General features: G+C 33.8%; 2 protein-coding genes and 2 long non-coding RNA genes across 4 annotated transcripts in view; 3 read left to right on the top strand and 1 right to left on the bottom strand.

Moving 5' to 3' along the window:
• The first annotated feature begins 1,152 nt into the window (after positions 1–1,152).
• On the top strand, positions 1,153–2,891 carry LOC110229795. Its single transcript, XM_021030682.1, has one exon. The coding sequence runs from the start codon at positions 1,263–1,265 to the stop codon at positions 2,763–2,765; it is 1,503 nt and encodes a 500-aa protein (XP_020886341.1). The 5' UTR covers positions 1,153–1,262; the 3' UTR covers positions 2,766–2,891.
• A 9,460-nt stretch (positions 2,892–12,351) lies between these two features.
• On the top strand, positions 12,352–15,213 carry LOC9321872 (subtilisin-like protease SBT1.8). Its single transcript, XM_002885760.2, has 2 exons — positions 12,352–14,018; positions 14,265–15,213. Exons 1-2 carry the CDS (start codon positions 12,425–12,427, stop codon positions 14,927–14,929), a joined length of 2,259 nt encoding a protein of 752 aa, XP_002885806.1. The 5' UTR covers positions 12,352–12,424; the 3' UTR covers positions 14,930–15,213.
• A 3,802-nt stretch (positions 15,214–19,015) lies between these two features.
• LOC110230417 overlaps positions 19,016–20,623 on the top strand; it is a 3,245-nt gene continuing 1,637 nt past the window's right edge. Inside the window, exons 1-3 of the long non-coding RNA XR_002333523.1 lie at positions 19,016–19,209; positions 19,278–19,341; positions 19,539–19,791. This is a non-coding gene — a long non-coding RNA (uncharacterized LOC110230417). The remainder of the gene's footprint in view (positions 19,210–19,277; positions 19,342–19,538; positions 19,792–20,623) is intronic.
• LOC110230418 lies at positions 20,199–20,527 on the bottom strand. Its single transcript, XR_002333524.1, has 3 exons — positions 20,507–20,527; positions 20,342–20,426; positions 20,199–20,255 (listed from the first exon to the last, which is right to left on the bottom strand). It is a non-coding gene; the product is annotated as an uncharacterized LOC110230418 (long non-coding RNA).

The following is a 20,623-nucleotide window of genomic DNA, read 5'->3' as shown; positions in this document are numbered from 1 at the left end:
TATGGTACACCTAAGAGAGCTTTCATCCCTAAGCCAAAGAAAGAGCCCACACCTGCTCTAAAGGAGAAGACTGAGTCTAAGTCAACATCTCAAGTAAAGAAAAAGAAGTTGAGTACAATTTCGTTGCTTGAACCACACGTTGAACCACACGCTGAACCACATGTTGAACCACACACTGAACTAAAGCAAGGTAAGTCTTCTAACCTTTCTAAGTCTAAAGAAATAATATGTTATAGGTGTCCTAAAAGAGGACATTTTGCCGCAACTTGCTCTAAGAGACAAGTAGAGGATGTCACATCACTAGAGTTGAAAGTGAATGCATCTAACTCAAATGATTGTCTAGTGAATTCAAGTTTAGATATTTCCAATTCTAGATTAATGCGCTTGTCTTTGCCAAAGGTTATTGATGCAGGTCTATGTCATAGCATGGATGACATATCTCAAGAAGTAGACATAAGGCAGCAACTCTAAAGGAAATTGAGAATGACATAAGTTTTGAAGAACAACTTTCGGAAACAACAACATCATCACAAGTTTGCCGAAATAAGACGTATGATCAAGTAGCCCTCAAAGGACGTGTGATGATACAGCCTTGTTCAACACCAGCTGATCTTTCTTCTAAGATCATCCACATCAAGGCTGAATTGATACCGAACACCTTACATGGTACACAAGTAAGCGAAACTTACTATCTTGTTCGATATTGGCATTATCTTATATTCGAAAGAAGTTTTAAGAACCCTATCCATATCATTTCAATTTCAAGTATAATTCACTTGATCTTGTCTTTGAGTGCCAGTGAAAGTACAGGTACCATGAAGATTTGCGAAGATCAAAGAGAAGCCACAACAATGTTATGGTTACTCTCGGATCAAAGCAAACAAGAAGTTGATTCTGGTCTAACACATGAAAAGGTTCAGAGTAACTTATTTCATTATGTTTATGAACGTCCCTTGACTGTTTTAATACACTTGTCTTGTGCCAAAAGTATTGAGACACATGTAGGTAATAAAGAGACACATGTGGATCCAAAAGAGGGATCAACAACGAATGATGTTCTGCAACAATATCTAGAGGTTTTGATATGAAAATATGTCACTAAGGAGAATGAAATTGTTACCAACAACATTCTCCTACAAGAAGAACCACCGGACCAGCCATCAAATCAACAAACCGAGTTGATTTCGAAAGATACACTCACTGAGGATCTAAGTCAGGTAAGTAAACTATTACTTCTAATTGTTTCTAGCAATTCGAGTGATATGATAATAAACTTGTTAATCCTTAAAGAGTGTGAGAAAATAGTAGATCTTTTAAATAAATCTATGGAACTAATTTCTTGTCTTAGGACATATCAAGTAGCTGATCTACTTTGTGACATAGTTTGTGAATCACTTTGTGTTACATTTTGTGGAAAAGAAATGGTTCAAACCAAAATTGTTTTACCTGTTTATATTGATCTCATGACTGTTGTAATGCACTTGTTTCTTGCCCAAAGTGTTGATGAACTTGCAGGTACCAACAAAGAACACACGGAACATAAAGATGATTCACCGGAAGTGAGGAAAGTCGCCAACCAAATTCAAAACCAGAGTGAACCAGCACCATTGATGCTAACACCATCTATCATGGAGACTAGAAGAGTCTCAAACTCTTGCTTAATCAAAGAGGAACCACCGGATTTTAAAGTTGAAGCCCAAACCCGAGAAGGAGTTAAGCAAGTAACACGACAACTCAAAGCACTGGATCAAAACGGAGGAGTGATCCTATCTTTCTTGCTCAAAGGAGAGCCACCTGAAGTACCATGCATCATCAAACCGCCACCCTACCAAGGTACGACCCTAGCCTCCCAAAGTCGAATGAAAGCTAACTTGCTTTCTCTTGGTGCAGATTGTACAGTTTCGAGGTCGAAACTTTTTCAAGGGAGATGGTATGATGCGGACATCCAAATCAAACCAAACCGGGATTATACCAAACAAGCCGGTCCATCTATCAAACCGGTTGATATGGAGCATTTTAAAGAATTCTTACCCAAATGGAGTCCTAATCAAGCACAAGGCTTAGGGTTAATTATTCACCAGCAAATTAATCCTAAGAAGACTAATGATGGTTCAAGAGGAATCACAGACCAGCGAGCCGAATCACCATGTTGTGGGAATTTGACCATTGCACTCTTTTTCCCTTATCTAGGGTTTGTCCCAATGGGTTTACCTAGAAAGGTTTTTAACGAGGCAACATCAAGTCATCAAGGAATCATTTACCAAGCAATTGATTCAAAGATGTTACAAGTACATATAGCTTATGTACTTGCTGACAGACCGACTGAACTACTCGCTGAACTACTTGCTGAACTACTTGCTGAACTACCCTCTGAAGTACTGCGCCAAATGAAGCCAAACAAGGAAATCTCCCTTATTCTACACTTGGACGCACCTCAAAGCTACATATGGAAACCAGGAGAACTTCTAGGCCACATAAGACACGTACCACAAGAACTTTGGTACACCTTACCACACAAGAACCCGGGGAGTTACTACTTTCCATACATGGAGCCGAAGGAGATCAACTTGCAACAACTCTTTCCTTCTTTGTTTGTGCGCTTGTGTGAGAATCTTGAGACCCTCCAGAAGCTTCCAAGCCGTCACAACTTCCTCCCCAAGTTGACAAGATACAAGGCAAACCTCACTTGCCTTATTTGGACATATTCTACAATTAATGTCCAACGGCCATATCTCTTTAATGCTGTGATTTATTTCTTGTTTTAGAGTAGTAGAATATTGTACATGAGCCTATATAAGCTCATTATTTCGTTCATTGTAAAACAACATTGAATATTGAAAGTTAATAGAAAGTTTGTTCTTCTTCACAAAGTTTGAGTCTTTGTGTGTTTTTATTCATTAGAGTTTAAGTGAGCGATTCACTTCTATTCTCTTGAAGCCTCGGATCAGCTTGTTTGAGTGATTCAAACAATCTAGTTCGACCACCGATTGAGCGAGTCAATCACCCCTTTATCCATCATTTCCCCTTGAATTGATCCCACACGAGAGAAGCCACCGCCATCGTGTCAGATTTCCACCTTCAACCATCTTTCCTTCACAAGAGAGAAGCGACCGCCAGCTTGTGAAGCCACCATCTCTATCCCGATACAAGTCTCACCACCGATTCTTGTATCACAAAACAACTAAATTACCGTTCTTTTAATGACATCAGCTAATGAGAAGGTGAAATTGCCAAAAAAGTTTCGGCAACATGCAAATTTTTCCGCCAAAAGTTTCTCTCAATTCCTTAAAAATCCCTTATAAATATTTTAAAAAATCTTATAAAATCTTTTAAAAACTCTTGTAAATCACTTAAAACCTCTTTTAAATCCTTTAGAAACCCTTTGATTTTTTTTTAAATCTTTGTAAATCCTTTTAAAACTCCTAAAAACCTTTTGTAATCCTTTTAAAACTTTAAAAAATATTGTAAATCATTAAAAAAACCCTTGTAAATCCTTTATATAATAACCTTATAGAATCCTTCAAAAATTCTTGTAAATCTTCTTAAAACCATTATAAAATCTTTTTAAAACACTTGTAAATCCTTTAAAACCTCTTGTAAATCTCTTAAAAGCCCTTATAAAATTATTTTAAAACCCTTGTAAATCCTTTTAAAATCCTTACAAATAGTTCAAAACACTTGTAAATCTTCTTAACATTTTAAAACCTCTTATAAATCTTTTTAAGACCTTTTAAAAACTCTTGTAAATCTATTTTTCACAAAAAATTTGGTATCATGTTTTTGCCAACAATTACGGGATCATTTTTGTAGCGGGAAAAATTTTGTGACAGAAAACTTTTTGGCAGGAAATTTTCTGTTTTCATTTTGTTGATTTAAATTTTTTAAAATAAGGGTAAAATAATTATTAAAAATTTAAACAGAGCAAAAATAAAAATGGATAAAAATGAGGCATAAACTACTATTAAAAGGAACTAATTAAGGCCTCTTAGACTATCCACATCAGCTATTTTTCCTATACCCTCTCAATTTGCCACGTAAGCATAGGGAAAGAAAAAAAACTTCTCCCACGATAAACCCATTAGCTCTAATTGAAGCCCACCATACAAAACACACATTAACACCTAATATTTCCTCCGTTTCATAATAAGGCGTTTTGAATAAAGTTTTTTGTTTTATAATATAAGTTGTTTTCGAGTTTCAATGCAATATATTATTTTAATATTTTATAATTATTTATATTAAGTAGTCTCTTTTATGATTGGTTGAACTATTAAAAAATAGATCTTTTTAATCGGCGTGTTTAAACCTAAAACGACCTATATTATGAAATGGAGGGAGTATTAATTAGCCCATCTCAAAACCTAAATAGCCCAAAGTTAAAAAAAAAAAAAAACCCACAAACCCCTCGTCCTCACCCTCACCATCCAGCCATCGTCTCCATTCTCACAACCTATATCGATTCAGCTTCCCAGCGCCAGTTCGCCACCGTAATCAATACCCCACTTTCTCATCTTCACTCCCCATTTATTCACATCAAACAAAATTAATGACCACTATCTTCAAAATCATAGCCTCTTATGAGAATCCTCCTATAAAATCTCAGCTCTCCGACTACAAAGAGAAAAAAAAAAAAACCAAACAATCACTACAATCAAAACATGGCACCAAAAAAAAGCATAACAGTCTCCCTAACCATTCACCTTTCAGATTTTCAATGAGATTGATGGAGATTTCTGTGACGAAGAAGTGTTAGTCTGACTAATTCGTTTCAGGGAGGCCGGGAATTTCAAGAGAGACAACATATTGATGGGTCTAGAACTGCTTGTCATAGACTCCCATATATGTCTTTAATATTCTCAATAGATTTACAAATCCAACTTGAATCCAAACTAATCATTCAGCCTACAGTCAAAAGCACTGCAAGGATTCATATCTGCAAACCGGCTATTCCGCTACCAAGAGGATCTCAAGCGGAACTCCGTTTACAAGCTAAAAAAGTTTATGATCACCTCGTCCAAAAGATCTAGTCAAACGCACTGCAAGGATTCATATCTGCAAACCGGCTATTCCGCTACCAAGAGGATCTCAAGCGGAACTCTGTTTACAAGCTAAAAAAGTTTATGATCACCCCGTCCAAAAGAATCTACAAAGTCTCCGACCACAAACATGGAATCTGCTTCACCGAGAAAGTGAAAGCGGTAAGGCCATTATTATATATTTCAAGGTTACAGATTACAAATTCACCGACGTACTCATTGTCCATCTAGAAACTGCCAAAAGAGTCCCAACAACATCGGAGGAAAACGAAGACTGCGTCATTTATCTAGAAACAATCAAAAGACGTGATGATATCAACAACCTAGCATGTAACCACATCTACCACCATGAATGTATAGTCACTTGGTTATATGCAAAGACAAATTGTCCAATATGAAGGACAACAAATATTTAGCTTCATAAGAACAAATACCAATCAATAAAATCTTTTTTTAACGCCTACATTTTCTTTCAAATCATGCATCCAAAAACTTCAATATTTTTCAAATATGCACCAATGAAATAAAAAAACCATGAACATTTTAGACCCATCTCTCTAATCTTAAACCACTATAAAAATGAATAATGAGCCAACCAATCGAAAATCCTAATCGCAAACTTTCGTAATTGGAAAAAAAACAGTGTCCCAAACCAAATCAATACCAACATATAACTTCAACCAACAACAAAAGAATATAACCCATCAAATAATAATACAAATTAAAATATTTCAAACCCCACATAAATTTTATTATTAAAGAAACCTAAATTAAATTACAGCAAATATAATATACTTTTCATAGTAACTTTTAATTTTAAAAAGGACCAAAAACAGTTTAATTAGAGAATAATTACCATAGGCAAAAAAAAACAAATATGCTACCAAACTTATTATAACAAATGATATTTTAAACAGTATATAAATTACCAAACCAATAATAAATTATACACCAATTAAGTTTAATAGCTTTATTACCCATCATCCCAAATAATCACCCAAACTTATCCACACTATATATATATATATATATATATATATATATATATATATATATATATATATATATAATCAATTTTTAGAAGGAAAAAACCTCTAATGCAATGAGTGAATTTTATTTTATATAAAATGTAAGAAATTCCAAAGTTTTTTTAAGGTTACTATAGCCTTCTTCAATTACATTCCTATTTATTTAGTTAATAATTAACGTAAACTCAAAAAACAAAAACTATAAATCTCAAATTAATTATTTCAAATAGGCTTCAAACAAAATATTAAAATTTATGCATAGAAATTTCCCAAGAAAAACAATTAAATTATTTTAAAAGTTGTCAAAATTTACAAATATACCGGACGTATCCCGGATTTCCCCCTAGTTTTGAAAATAGTATCTAAACAAGTAGAACTATGTAGTGGCAAAAAACTGTTAGAAGTAATTTTATGATTTTTTTTTGTCATCCAAAATTAATTGGAGTTTAAAAGATCTATTCCTAAGGAATGTTGTTTACATATATGATATGAAACGGTTCTGTACGAATTTTTCGTGCCAGATTATCCGCTTTTATATTAGCATTACGAGAAATTAAAGATAAAGAGAAGGATGAAAATTCTTCCTTGTCGCTTTGGAATTTCTCCAAGTACACTGAAAACGCCGGCCATTCAGTTGGAGAAGACACCATCTTCACCATATCAGAACAGTCTGTTAGGAACGCTATCTCTTGATTATCTGCACCAATCATACACTCCTCACCTAGAAAAGAGCCTCGAATTCTGTATGTAATGGAGATAGAGTTCTATGGAGGTTGGCACCTCCCATGGTTGGCGATTCTCCGTTTGATGATGTACAGAACGATCCTGTACCGGAGAACTTATCATTGTCTTTCCACAATCCATCCACGAAGCAACGACATCTAGAATAATTCGAATCAAGTGAAGCATCCCCCACTCGAGAACGAGATACCAATTCTACAGTGCCATTAGTTTCATGTTGAAGCTCGATTTGGGCTGACTGCCACAATTGTGCTTCTTTTTCCGCTAACTGTAATACTTCTAACGGATCTTTATCAATATTTTCAAAGATTTTTTCATTTTTTGCTTTCTAAATATACCAGATAATCCATGGAAAGGCTAAAGAATGAAATTCCGAAGGTATTCTCCAAAATAAGTGATCCGAATTCGCAAAAATAGACACCGTTGAAAAATTTTCCATCTGGGAAAGTGCTCAAACCTGTCGTGTTGGGTGGCACTGAAAGAGTGTATGATTGATTGTTTCCACTGGTTCGCCACACCTGACACAGCCTGTGCACAATCAATTCTTCTTCTCTGCAAATTTTCTGTAACTGGTACACAACCTGTAAAGATTTGCCACAAGAAATGACGTATCTTAGGTGGACATTGTACTTGCCAAGAATGTGTTTTTAGCAGTTTGTCTTGGCCAATCAAAAATAAATTGGTCTCCAACTTTTCTAACCTTGTGGTATAATATTTCGATTTAACTGTATATTTTCCGGATTTTGTAAAATTCCAACCCAATATATTTTATGATATCATCGTAAAAATGAATTTTACATAACACATAACAACGCATTTTTAATGATGCGTTACCAAAAAAAAGTAAAGTTATTCATCAATTGTTACAAGAAAAATGTCGACACATCATACCATGACATCATTACCACATACGTCCAATTTATCTGCACGCTTTCAGTTACGCATGTAAACACTCATATGCTTTTTTTTTTTGTTATCCAAAACTAAATAAAGCTCAAAAGAATCATTCATATGGAATGTTATGATGCGAGACTCTACGAACTTTTCGTGTCAAATTATCCGCTTTTATGTTAGCGATTCGTAAACACTCATATACATAATCATGTCAGACATGTCGACAACGAAATTCACCTAATCTATATATATAATGGGAGAGTCTTCTCTCCATCTAGCATATCCACCTAAGCATCCACCTAAGCAACATTATTTATTTTACATTAAAATACACTTTAAACATTTATTTATTTATTTTACATTAAAAAAATAAATAATCAATGATCATATTATTCATGAGTTCTACACAAAATATACAGAAAATGAAAATGTAAGCCATTAGAAAAGTGATATGTAATTTGTATAGCATATTCTCAAGTGGAACTACAACTTTATCGTATGATAAAAAAGCAGAACAAGATTGATATTTCATCAAATGCTTTTGACCCAAAAATTTGAGTATTGAAAGACTATAATTAAGGAGAAAATAATTAATGATATGTCTTTAAAATCAATTCATAGTCCAATATATATAATATGTAAGTCAATAGAAGGTGAAAAGAAAGTAGATGTGGAGAGTCAACAAGTGCATCATAGAAGATGACGAAAGAATTTGTAGTTTTTTTTTTTTTTTTTTTTGACAGAAACGAAAGAATTGGTAGTTAAAAGTTAATAAAAATAAATTTTTAAAACTTAGAAAGATAATGGAGATGACTAAGGTTAAATTCTTTGAGATCTCATTCATTGTGTGAAACGAATGAGTTTTTGGAAAAATACATGACATACGTTATTAAACAAATTATTAGATTTAAACTTGGGTTTAACCATTTGGTGGTGTAATATAATGATGAAAAGTTAGATAAAATATGCACATTGATGACTTCGTCAAGAATTCTCTTATGACACAATGCACTTGCTTCAATGGGTATAGTAAAACATGCTCGCTAAAGCTGTTATAGCAACATGATATTATAGATGTACATTTACACTAAATAATGTTCATGAAACTAGATATATTCACATTTTATATGAAATGATGTTAAAATTTGAATTATTATATTTATGCTCAAATATTTATTTTTTAGATTTAAATGATTATATTTTATGATAAATATTTTTATTAATAAAAGAGATTTTAAATTAAAATGTTGCACGGGAACAAAATCTAGTTCTTTTATAATTAGCAAACATGATCTAAAAACTAAACAATTTGGTCTCTTAAACTTGAGTCAAGTAAACTCTACCCAAATTCTCTCATGCCAAACAGCGAAAGATCCATCATACTCAAAACCTAAACATACAATTCATGAAATTTTCTTCCGATCCAGTTGGTAAGTTCAATCAAACCTTTAAATATTCTGTCAAAATCTAAAAAGAATGATTTCTTAAATCTACACATCTTATCATTTAAAAACGCTCACAAAATAATGGATTGGTTTGTATATTATTCTTAGTCAAATCTATAACCTAATTGATTATATTTCCTATTTTTCCGGTCAATCATATACTTTTGCTAATAACTTAAGGGGGGTGTATTGGACTAAACATTTGGTATGATTTGGTGGAATTTAGATTTGGAGGAATATTAGTAGGATTTAAGGAAATTGTAGGTGATATAATTCAAAATCCAAAATCCTTTGTCATTGTAAGTATAGACTTTTCTATAATTACAAAAAACAAAGTTTAGTGATTTGGTGAGATTTATCATTATAGATGATATTGGTGTTGTGTGTGATAATTTTGCTCTCGTCACCTCCAAATCTCAAGTCGATCATTTGTTAAGTAAAAAACTGTATTCTTATTAACAATCAAATAATCGATACACCGTTTATGAGAAGAACCATCATAAGTATCACATATGTCACTTTTTACAACAAACAATGCATAAAACCTAACAAATGAGAAAACTATTCTTATCTACGAGTCATTATTCACACGTGCCAACATTAGTTTCTTCAAGCTTCTTCTCTCACGTCTGGCTTCCTCTGCTTTCTTCATTCATTCTATACACATTCAGTGGCTTATCAATCTTCCGTGCCAGCTTGATCACATGGTTTCCATTATCTCATGATATTATCTTTATTGGAAAGTTTGGACAAAGATAGGACTTAGGTAAACACCTCATTGTCATAAAGTCACGATGGCTAATATCACCATAAATTCCATCAATAGCAAAGGACAAGCAGTAGTTAAAACTTTCAAACATATTCGCCTAAGCGAAGCATCCAACCCCACTCTTATAGCTAGTAGGAACGAAACTGCAGCGTTAAAGACTCGAGAGAGAAAACAGAAAATCAATCACAAGATTCTCGGATGAACAATTAAACAGCTCTTGATTTATAGCAATACTTCCGTCTTGAACTTAAGTTTGTATATGTCATGTTGTGCTCAAGCTTTATCTACATGACCACCATACCACTAGAATGTACTCAGCCATCTTTTTAATCATGGACGTCGATGTTCATGTGAAGAATCTGTGACGAGCAGCATTACGAGAATCGCTCTGACCTGACACAACGAATCGCAACCCCAAATTAATTAGTTCCTTCTTCAATTTGGCATATTTACGATGGAGGTCGTTTCAACCATATCTATCATCAATTCATAATCACATGTCGTTGTTATCCTCAAATATGAAGAAGATCAAAAATTAGAGAAAAGGTCTTCCTTTAAGATGTGTAAGCTCATGGCATCGTCGTCTTCCGCAAAAAAATTTCATGGATTAGAATCTTCAATCAATCCCCTAGATAATTTACAAACTTTTAATTTTAGACACAAAGAAAAAAAAAGAACTAATCGATGATCGATCATTGAAAACAGAGAAGTAGTCAAAGCCATGTGGAGGAGAAGAAGAAGATACAGGGAGGCTTTTGTTTTCACTTTTCAGCAATTTTTTACATAAACGTTATTTTAAAATTTATGTGAAGTCTCTCAAATCCCACCTCTATAGGTGTGATTTTCTTGGCCTCTATTTTCAACTATAAATGTATGTAAAGTCTCCTACAATCTTTTTAGAAATCTTTTCTTAAAATTCTTGGTAATTTTTGAATAATAGTAGATTTGATATGAGTTTTACGAATCATTGATTGAATAACTAGGGATTTTAGATGATTTTGAATGATTTTACATAAATTTCATTTCCAATAACATAGGATTTTGAAAGGCATTTAAAAATCATTAGTTGAATAACAGGTGATTTATAGAAAAAACAACACTCTTCTAAAATTCCTATTCTAATACACCCCCCTAAATATCTCTAGATCTGAAAATTAATTTTAAAAAAAATTGTTAGTTTTACCCTTTAAATGATATTAATTCTCAAAAACAGTACAACAACTTTATTAGTTACCCTTAAATGACCTTAATTCTCATTTCTCAACAACACTCATCAAAATTTCAAACAAACTCGAAAACCCAACATCCACCCAAACATAATTATTTCTAGGCCTGGAGCCCTGGACATAATATCCGAACACGAAGAACCGATCCGAACACGAACCCAAAATTTTTAAATACCCGAACAGGTCCTAAATTTCAAAACCAAAAAATCTGACCTGAACCCGATCGGAACAGGTGCCCGAATATACCTCAAATATAAGTATATATTAATAATATATTAGTGATATTAATACTTATTTTGGTTATTTTGTGTATTTTCGATTACTTTTGGATATATTCAAATAAAAATACATTTGTTTTCTTTTTTTATAAATACTCTTGTTGTTTTGGGAATTTTTGAAATTTTCAAGTAATTTGATAGATTTGCATACAAAATTTTGATTTTTGAATATTTGAGTAAACCCGAACCCAAACCCAAATCCCAAACCGAACCCGACCCAAAATCTTAAAATACCCGAATGGATTCTAAACTTTTAAATCTGAAAACCCGACCCGAATCCGATCTGAATACCCAAACATCCATACCTAATTATTTCAATGATTCTACCAAAATTTTATTTATTTATTTAAATGATGGATAAAATAGAAGTGAAAAAAACAAAAAATTACTCCCTTTATTTCATAAAGAGTGTCATTTTAGTATTCTTCACATAAATTAAGAAAAGTAAACAAATTTCATTTGTATCTCTTATTAATACACTAAATAATACTCTCTTTCTAATTAATAAACTGAAATAGTATGGACAACAAAGAAAATTAGTCTTTAAAACTGCATTGAAAACACAAAACAATATCCTTTGTAAAACGAGATTAAAACGGAGAGAGTACTAAAAACTTATAAGAAAAAAAAAAAGAAAAAGAAGAAAAAGACACAAAAAGAACGTTGAAAAAGAAACAAAAAAGAAGGTTGAGAAAACCAATAAAAAGAAGAGAATGGGCCAGACTGAACCAAAACCAATGACTCTCTCTCTCTCTTTCTTCCCCTTTTATCACGTATCGTGTCTCCAGCTGTGTTTCCCACACACACTCTTTTCAAAACCCCACCGACGATGGCATTTCCGTTATTTTTCTAACGGTCACACGTCCCTTACGTGGCCACCTTCTCTTTTTTCCCCTTCTAAATCCCATCTTTCTCTCTCTCTCTCTCTCTCTTCTTCTTCTTATTCCAATTCTCTTTAACACTCTCTTCTTCTCTACTTCATCATCATCATTCACACACACTCACTCATGGCTTCTTCTTCCTCCATCACCATCACCACCTTCCTCTTCCTCTTCCTCCTCCACACCACCGCCAAAAAAACCTACATCATCCGCGTCAAACACTCCGATAAACCGGAATCATTCCTCACTCACCACGATTGGTACACATCCCAACTCCAATCACAATCTTCTCTTCTCTACACTTACACAACCTCCTTCCATGGCTTCTCCGCTTACCTCGACTCCAACGAAGCCGATTCTCTCCTCTCCTCAAACTCAATCCTCGATATCTTCGAAGATCCTCTCTACACACTTCACACAACTCGTACTCCTGAATTTCTCGGTCTCAATTCCGAATTCGGTGTTTACACTGGTCAAGATCTTGCTTCTGCTTCTAATGGCGTTATCATCGGAGTTTTAGATACTGGTGTTTGGCCTGAATCTAAAAGTTTTGATGATACTGATATGCCTGAGATTCCTTCTAAATGGAAAGGTGAATGTGAATCTGGTTCCGATTTCGATTCGAAGTTGTGTAACAAGAAGCTAATCGGAGCTAGAAGCTTCTCCAAAGGGTTTCAAATGGCGTCAGGAGGTGGTTTTTCGAGTAAACGTGAATCTGTTTCTCCTCGTGATGTTGATGGACATGGAACACATACTTCAACAACCGCCGCTGGATCCGCCGTTGGAAACGCTAGTTTCCTCGGTTACGCCGCCGGTACGGCCAGAGGTATGGCGACTCATGCTCGTGTTGCTACTTATAAAGTTTGTTGGAGTAGTGGTTGTTTTGGATCTGATATTCTAGCTGCTATGGATCGAGCTATACTTGATGGTGTTGATGTGCTTTCGTTATCTCTTGGTGGTGGTTCGGCTCCGTATTATCGCGATACGATTGCGATTGGATCGTTTTCGGCTATGGAGAGAGGTGTTTTTGTGTCTTGTTCAGCTGGGAATAGTGGTCCGACTAGAGCTTCTGTTGCTAATGTTGCGCCTTGGGTTATGACTGTTGGTGCTGGGACTTTAGATAGAGATTTTCCGGCTTTTGCGAATCTCGGTAACGGGAAAAGACTTACCGGTGTTTCGCTTTATAGCGGTGTAGGAATGGGGACGAAACCGCTTGAGTTGGTTTATAATAAAGGGAATAGTAGTTCGAGTAATCTTTGTTTACCTGGTTCGCTTGATTCGGGTATTGTTCGTGGTAAAATCGTTGTTTGTGATCGAGGTGTTAATGCTAGAGTTGAGAAAGGAGCTGTGGTTAGAGATGCTGGTGGTTTGGGGATGATAATGGCGAATACTGCGGCGAGTGGAGAGGAGCTTGTGGCGGATAGTCATTTGCTTCCCGCGGTTGCTGTAGGGAAGAAGACGGGTGATTTACTTAGAGAGTATGTTAAGTCAGATTCTAATCCAACTGCTGTTCTTGTTTTTAAAGGAACGGTTCTTGATGTTAAGCCGTCTCCTGTGGTTGCTGCTTTTAGCTCAAGAGGTCCAAATACTGTAACTCCTGAAATCTTGAAACCTGATGTTATTGGTCCTGGGGTTAACATTTTGGCTGGTTGGTCTGATGCTATTGGTCCTACTGGTCTTGAGAAGGACTCAAGGAGGACTCAGTTCAACATCATGTCAGGTACTATTATGAAGCTTCACGGGTTCAAGATGCTCAATTTTGAAACTTGGTTTTATGCATATTCAAATTATTGATTTGTTCTGACATGAAAAGGGTCTGATTCTTGGAAGTTTTAGTTTTTACCCTCTTCATAAAAAACTTAAAGCATGATTTTGATTATATATTTCAGTTATTGATTTATCTATGGTTATAAAGAGGGGTTTGGATTTGTTTTGTTTGACATGAAAAGTGTCTGATTTTTGTTAGGTACGTCAATGTCATGCCCACACATCAGTGGTTTAGCTGGTCTTTTGAAAGCAGCTCACCCAGAGTGGAGTCCGAGTGCTATCAAATCAGCCCTCATGACCACAGCTTACGTTCTTGATAACACCAACGCCCCTCTCCATGATGCTGCAGACAACAGCCTCTCTAACCCACATGCTCACGGCTCGGGCCATGTAGATCCTCAAAAGGCTCTCTCACCGGGTCTTGTCTACGATATCTCCACCGAGGAATACATCAGGTTCTTGTGCTCTCTAGACTACACAGTAGATCACATTGTTGCGATTGTGAAGCGACCTAGCGTCAACTGCTCAAAGAAGTTCTCAGATCCTGGTCAGCTCAACTACCCAAGTTTCTCGGTTTTGTTTGGGGGTAAAAGAGTTGTGCGGTACACTCGGGAAGTAACAAATGTTGGTGCAGAAAACTCGGTTTACAAAGTGACGGTTAATGGAGCTCCTAGTGTTGCGATCTCAGTTAAACCATCAAAACTTGCGTTTAGAAGCGTGGGAGAGAAGAAGAGGTACACAGTCACGTTTGTTAGCAAGAAAGGAGTGAGTATGACGAACAAGGCTGAGTTTGGATCCATCACTTGGAGCAATCCGCAGCACGAAGTTAGAAGTCCCGTTGCATTCTCTTGGAACCGGTTTTGATAAACATCTAACATCCCTAGTGATGTTTTCTGTCTAAGTTATCTTACTGTTGGTTGGGGTTTGATTTCGGTTTCTACATGATTAGGTTTAGGCTAAACCAAAACCCATCCTGAGCCATAAGTAGTGGGAAGTGTTCTTGTTTGGTTTGGTTTGAGTCATTGAGTGTGTAGGTGAAAGCATCCCAAAAAAGTTAGGGATGATAAATGAAAATGTTGTCAGGAAAAGAACGTTGATGTCATATGTATTGGTTCAAGTTTTTTCATTTAACTGTTATACTGATGTAATAGTATCTTAAAACAAGCAACAAAAGTAATATGACATGATGTCACTGACATCACTCTAGAGTCTAGACAAAATGGAGGACATGCGTTCAATACAGAAGCACGTGAAGCTGACAAGTACTGATGCAAGTTCTATGTTGAGGGAAAAGTTATAAAATACTATAGTATATGCATCAAGTTGACGCAATTGGATAGAATTATTCAATAACGAGCTTAACTGGTTATTTTTGGGGTAAAATTTGGTTTAACTGTTACTTAGGCATTGAAAGTAAAAATTGTAGGTTTTCAACCGCAAATGCTTGCAGGAAGGAGCTTTTGAAATCCAGCGATTTCGAACGGTTCGAAGCGGTATAGAGCGGTTTCTATGATTGGTACCAACCGCTAACAACCACAACCGACCGCTAACAACCGCTAGGCGGGTGCTAGCAGGAGAACCAATCAAGCCCTAAGTAAGATTACCATAGAAAAATATTGGTAGTGTCGAATTTCAGAAGATGGAATAACTAAACTAAAATAATTGTCTTATGGATTTGAGATGGTAGTCGAGGATGTGATTAAATAAAATATCAAAAGAAAAACGAAACAGGGCCTAACTTAAAGAGACAGAGGCTAGAATGCCACTAAACCAAAAAAATGAATCGGGCATGCCATTTTAGAGTCTCTATGCTACTATATATATATATGTAATATTCATTTTACCCTTAATGAATTATTCTTTATTTAATATTTAAAAAGCAAAAAAGAAATCTCAAAAACAAAAATCTCTTAGTGGGCCTCAAAAAACGCTCAGCATTTAATTTTTATTTAATATTGTACTTATTCAATATGTTCTGTGATCTGACTATGTGGGGTTGAAGAAGACGACATGGTGGTTACGGCGGAGGAAGAGATGGCGAGAGAATAATCAGAAATTGATTGGGGAGTGTTTGGTTGTTGTGATAGAGAATTCTAGGTTGAGTTTGTAATTGTTAATCTTTTGTAAGGATTTTTAGACATTTGATTCTGTTTTGATTTAAAAAAAATGGTCAAAGAAAATCAATGGGAAAAAACCCGAAAAAACCGCCATCTATTTTTTTTTTTTGCCGTTTAATACATGTAGTTTTAAATTTGGGATAAAAATACCTCATTTAATTGTTTGTTGTCTTTTAAATTCTTTGTTTTTTAAATTTTGGTAGATTATTACTTCTGCGTTAACGACTGTTAACGATAGTAACGGAATTGTTAACCGCAGTTAGAGCTTAACCCATGGTGTTTACATGTTTATATATAATCTCTTTTAAAGAATTTATGAGTATGTTGTTGTAGTCCAGTGGTTAACAATGCGTTGTTTTGTCCACCTTATCCTGAGTTCAATCCACTTTATGTCATTTAGACGTTTTTTTTTTCTTTTTTTTTTTTGTTAATTTGACGTCTTCTTCTTCGAGTTCGAGAGAAACAAAGAGAGAGAAGAATGGAGGTTGTGGAGAGGACGACGGAGATGGCGGAGGAAAGATGTACGACACCGAGAAACATGATGTATAAGATTTCGGTGGCGTCTGTTTGTCTATCGCCGTCGAGGAAGAAATCGATGGTGGTGAGGAAACGAGATCCGCCGAGGAATGGGTTTTTTCAACCACCAGATCTGGAAACTTTGTTCTACGCACAACCACCGGATCTGTAATTTACTAAAATAAAAATGCGTTTTGTTTTCCAATTTTTATTTGTTGGTTTGAAACTCTGATTCTTTTGTTTATTAGTCAAAAGGTTTGTCAATTACAAAATTGGGTGAGAAAGTGAGATTCAACAATTGTGAACTTGAGAACATCTTAAAGAAAATTACAGTGAAGAAAGAATAGAGTGTTTTGTGAAGAAGAAGTCAAATTAAGGAAAAAAAAAAAACATCTAAATCACATGAGGTGGGATCGAACTCAGGAAAAGGTGGACAAAACAACCCATGTATAACCACTTGACTACGACAACATATTCGGAAACTTAAGAAAAGATATCGTATATAAATACGTTAACATGATGGGTTAAGCTTTAACTACAGTTAGCAATTCCGCTACCATCGTTAACCGCCGTTAACGTTTAAGTACGAATCTACCAAAATTTAAAAAACAAAGAATTTAAAAGACAACAACAATTAAACAAGGTATTTTTATTCCAAATTTAAAACTACACGTATTAAACGGCAAAAAAAAAGTAGATAGCGGTTTTTTCGGGTTTTTTCCAGAAAATCAATATTATAGCAATGGCATTCTAGCGTTTTTTTCCGGAGAAAGTGGCTTTGTAGCCATTGTTTCTAACTTAAACCCAATTCTATATATATATATATATAGACACATTTTTTTTTTTTGGGGTAAAATGTGAAGATATATATTATATACTAGATTTTAACCCGCGGTACACCGCGGGATGATTTAATTTTAAAGTTAGTATAAAAATATTTTTAAAATTGTATCTCCTTATAACATATTTATTTATATTATAGTTTATAATTGTTATTAATTAAGTAACGGTATACCAAGAGTCCACGAGACAATAATTAATAAAGGGAGGATTTAACCCGTATTAAAGCGGTATATAAATATTGATTCAAATTCGTCCGCCATATAAATCCTTTCCGAAATATAACATGTTCCGTAATTTCTTAACCCGTCCCGTGATTTGTTTTTATTTTAAAATTTAATGATTATTTATTATATATAAAAGTTTACAAATCATATCATCTTCCAAGACCACATGATATTATAACACGGGACAATTTTTGGTTTTATACAATCTTTTCTAAATGAGACTGATTTAATATGTCTAATATTTGTGGTATTAAAAAAAAGATTTAATCCGTATTGAAGCGGCGGATTAATGATATTTTAATCTTTTTATTATTGTTGATTCAAAAACCCGTCCCGCCAAACCCGTCCGGCAAAAAAACTCATCTATTTTATTAATGTTCTTATTTATGATATGATTCTGAATCATTTTCTAAATATTTTAATCGATGTAGAACGTTGAACACACATTTTCGTCAATTGGATAATATATGTCCGTTTTTAAAATTTCGAATCACAGTATACTAGGTCCGGACCCGCACATACGTGCGGGCTTTTATATTTTAAAATATGCGGGTTGAATATTTGTTGTATAACATATAGTAAAAACGGGTTTAACATATAGTGTTGTATAACGTATGTACGGGTTTTTTTGTTTGATTGGCTAAAAAGATTGGAAAGAATAATTAGTAAGAATTATATAATTTTGATTGGTGAATGATTGGATATCTTGGTTTGGTTTTGTTGAATTATTGAGAAAGTTGCAAAATTGGTTGTAATATTTGTGAAACCAAATTATTATTTTGATTTATATTGTATATTTTTATTTCTTAAACTATAAAATGATTTGTTTGGTGAAATAAAATTATTGTGTTGCATAAGAGATGTTGTAAATAAATATGTGTTTTTGTTGTATGTAAATATGTGAATTTTATATAAAAAAAAACATTTTGGTATCAGATAATAAAATAGATAGAGTAATTTTTGAAATATAAATGTTTTTTCAATTTTCCAATGTTTAAAATAAATTTCCTAAAGGAATTTGTTTTGTGTTAAATTGGTTTTAAATTTTGAATTTATGTATAAATATTTTATGTAATTTGTGTTTGTAATTTGATATATCTATAATTAAGTTTTATGTTTGGGCCACATAAAAATCTATTGGCCCATTTTCGATTCCGTTAATACATCTGTGATCCAATAAAAAGCTATAGACCTGTCAATTGGGCCTAAATATTTCGCTGATCCATTTGATATATCGCTGTTTTTTTTTTTTTTTTTTTTTTTTGGACAAATAATTCTCAACCCAACAATCATTGTCGGTGAGATGAAAAGAGATGAAACAACAAACCCAGAAAAATTTCATGCTAATCTTCGATCTGAAAATAGAAAACGTAATACTGCTTAGATCGAGCTTTATCGTTGCTTTTATCAAGTTTCTACCACTGATTCCGAATTATAGAAACAGGTAAGCTTTTGATTGATTCAATTTTAGAGAACTTTTTATTTTTTCCAATTCGTCGATTTGATTTCCAGTTTGTGCAATTCTCTGTTTGAATAGATTCATTGGGAGATGACTGTGAAGAACCCAAGCTTCTGAGTAAGTTTAAAACCCAATAAATTTTACAAAGTAATTTTACTGTATTTTTGGAATTTAACAAAGTAATTAAATCTATCTACATAAATCTTCAGAGCCATGATTGTAAAGATTTCAAAATTGGTTTGTATATAGATTTGAACAATCGATTTTGTTTCCTGAAATATATTAACATCATGTCGTTCTTAAATTGATTTCAGATAATAACATAGATGATGATGTTGCCAAAAGAAGATGATTTAGAAAGATAAGTTGTTCATACGATTATTACTATTGCATAGGATCAAGATATGTGTAATGACATAGATTAGAAAGATTATATTTCATAAGTAATAATATGATGAGAATCATATATTTAAAAGCTAACTATTGTTACTATATGCGCAGATTAAGGAAAGAAATCATGCAATCAAGATTGACTGATGATTTAGGATCTTAAACCAATTACATAAGGTATATTCTCGAAACATTATGATACGAAAATTTATATCAATGGCAATGCTAACTAATTATATACAATATATAATAGTTAGATATATAGCTTAGCTTAACATTTATGATTACAATATAGTTGTTAGAAAACAACTCTTAAATTTAGGTTGGCTGCTACTAAAACTTAATATGGAAATAGAGTAAAATAGAGATTAAATGCAAAAGAAACAAATAGAGTAGACATTAGTTCAAGTCGATTACAAAAGGAGTTTTTCATACCAAAAGGAAATTTTTAAAAAGACAGAGTTAATCTCTGTAGAACAGAGTTCATCCCCTCTGAAAATTTAAAAAAAAAAACAACATAAACTAAGAGAAACTGAAGTAACCTTGCAAATCCAATCACTCCTTCCTTCACATGTTAGTTCTCATCAACCATCTCCATCATCACATCCTCTTCGTCACTTGATCCATCGTCGAATGATCGCCTGCAAAAAAACATATGCTTTATGTTTACCTAGGCTATGAATCTCAACCAAAATATAAGCCAATTATAAGAGAATTTTCAACTTACAGATAACTTGGAATGTCAAGTTCATAAAAGATTGGATCAATGTATAGACGTGAACAGCCATATTCACTCATTAAAACATTGTTTCCTATAGGAAAAAAAAAAGATTCAGTCAATGTAACTAATAAAATTGTAAAGTCAGTTCATAAAACTATAATAAGAACCAACCACAGTAAGAAGTTATTCTCCAGAAACGCAATACTGCAACAATCTTATCATAGTTGTAGTTTATTCCGCTTATTTTCTGAGACCAAGTGTTCACAAAGAACTCACACCACTTCCCCA

This window comes from Arabidopsis lyrata (assembly GCF_000004255.2).
Source record: "Arabidopsis lyrata subsp. lyrata unplaced genomic scaffold ARALYscaffold_3, whole genome shotgun sequence".
Classification (NCBI taxonomy): Eukaryota; Viridiplantae; Streptophyta; class Magnoliopsida; order Brassicales; family Brassicaceae; genus Arabidopsis; species Arabidopsis lyrata.
This window is presented reverse-complemented; position numbering and strand designations above follow the sequence as displayed.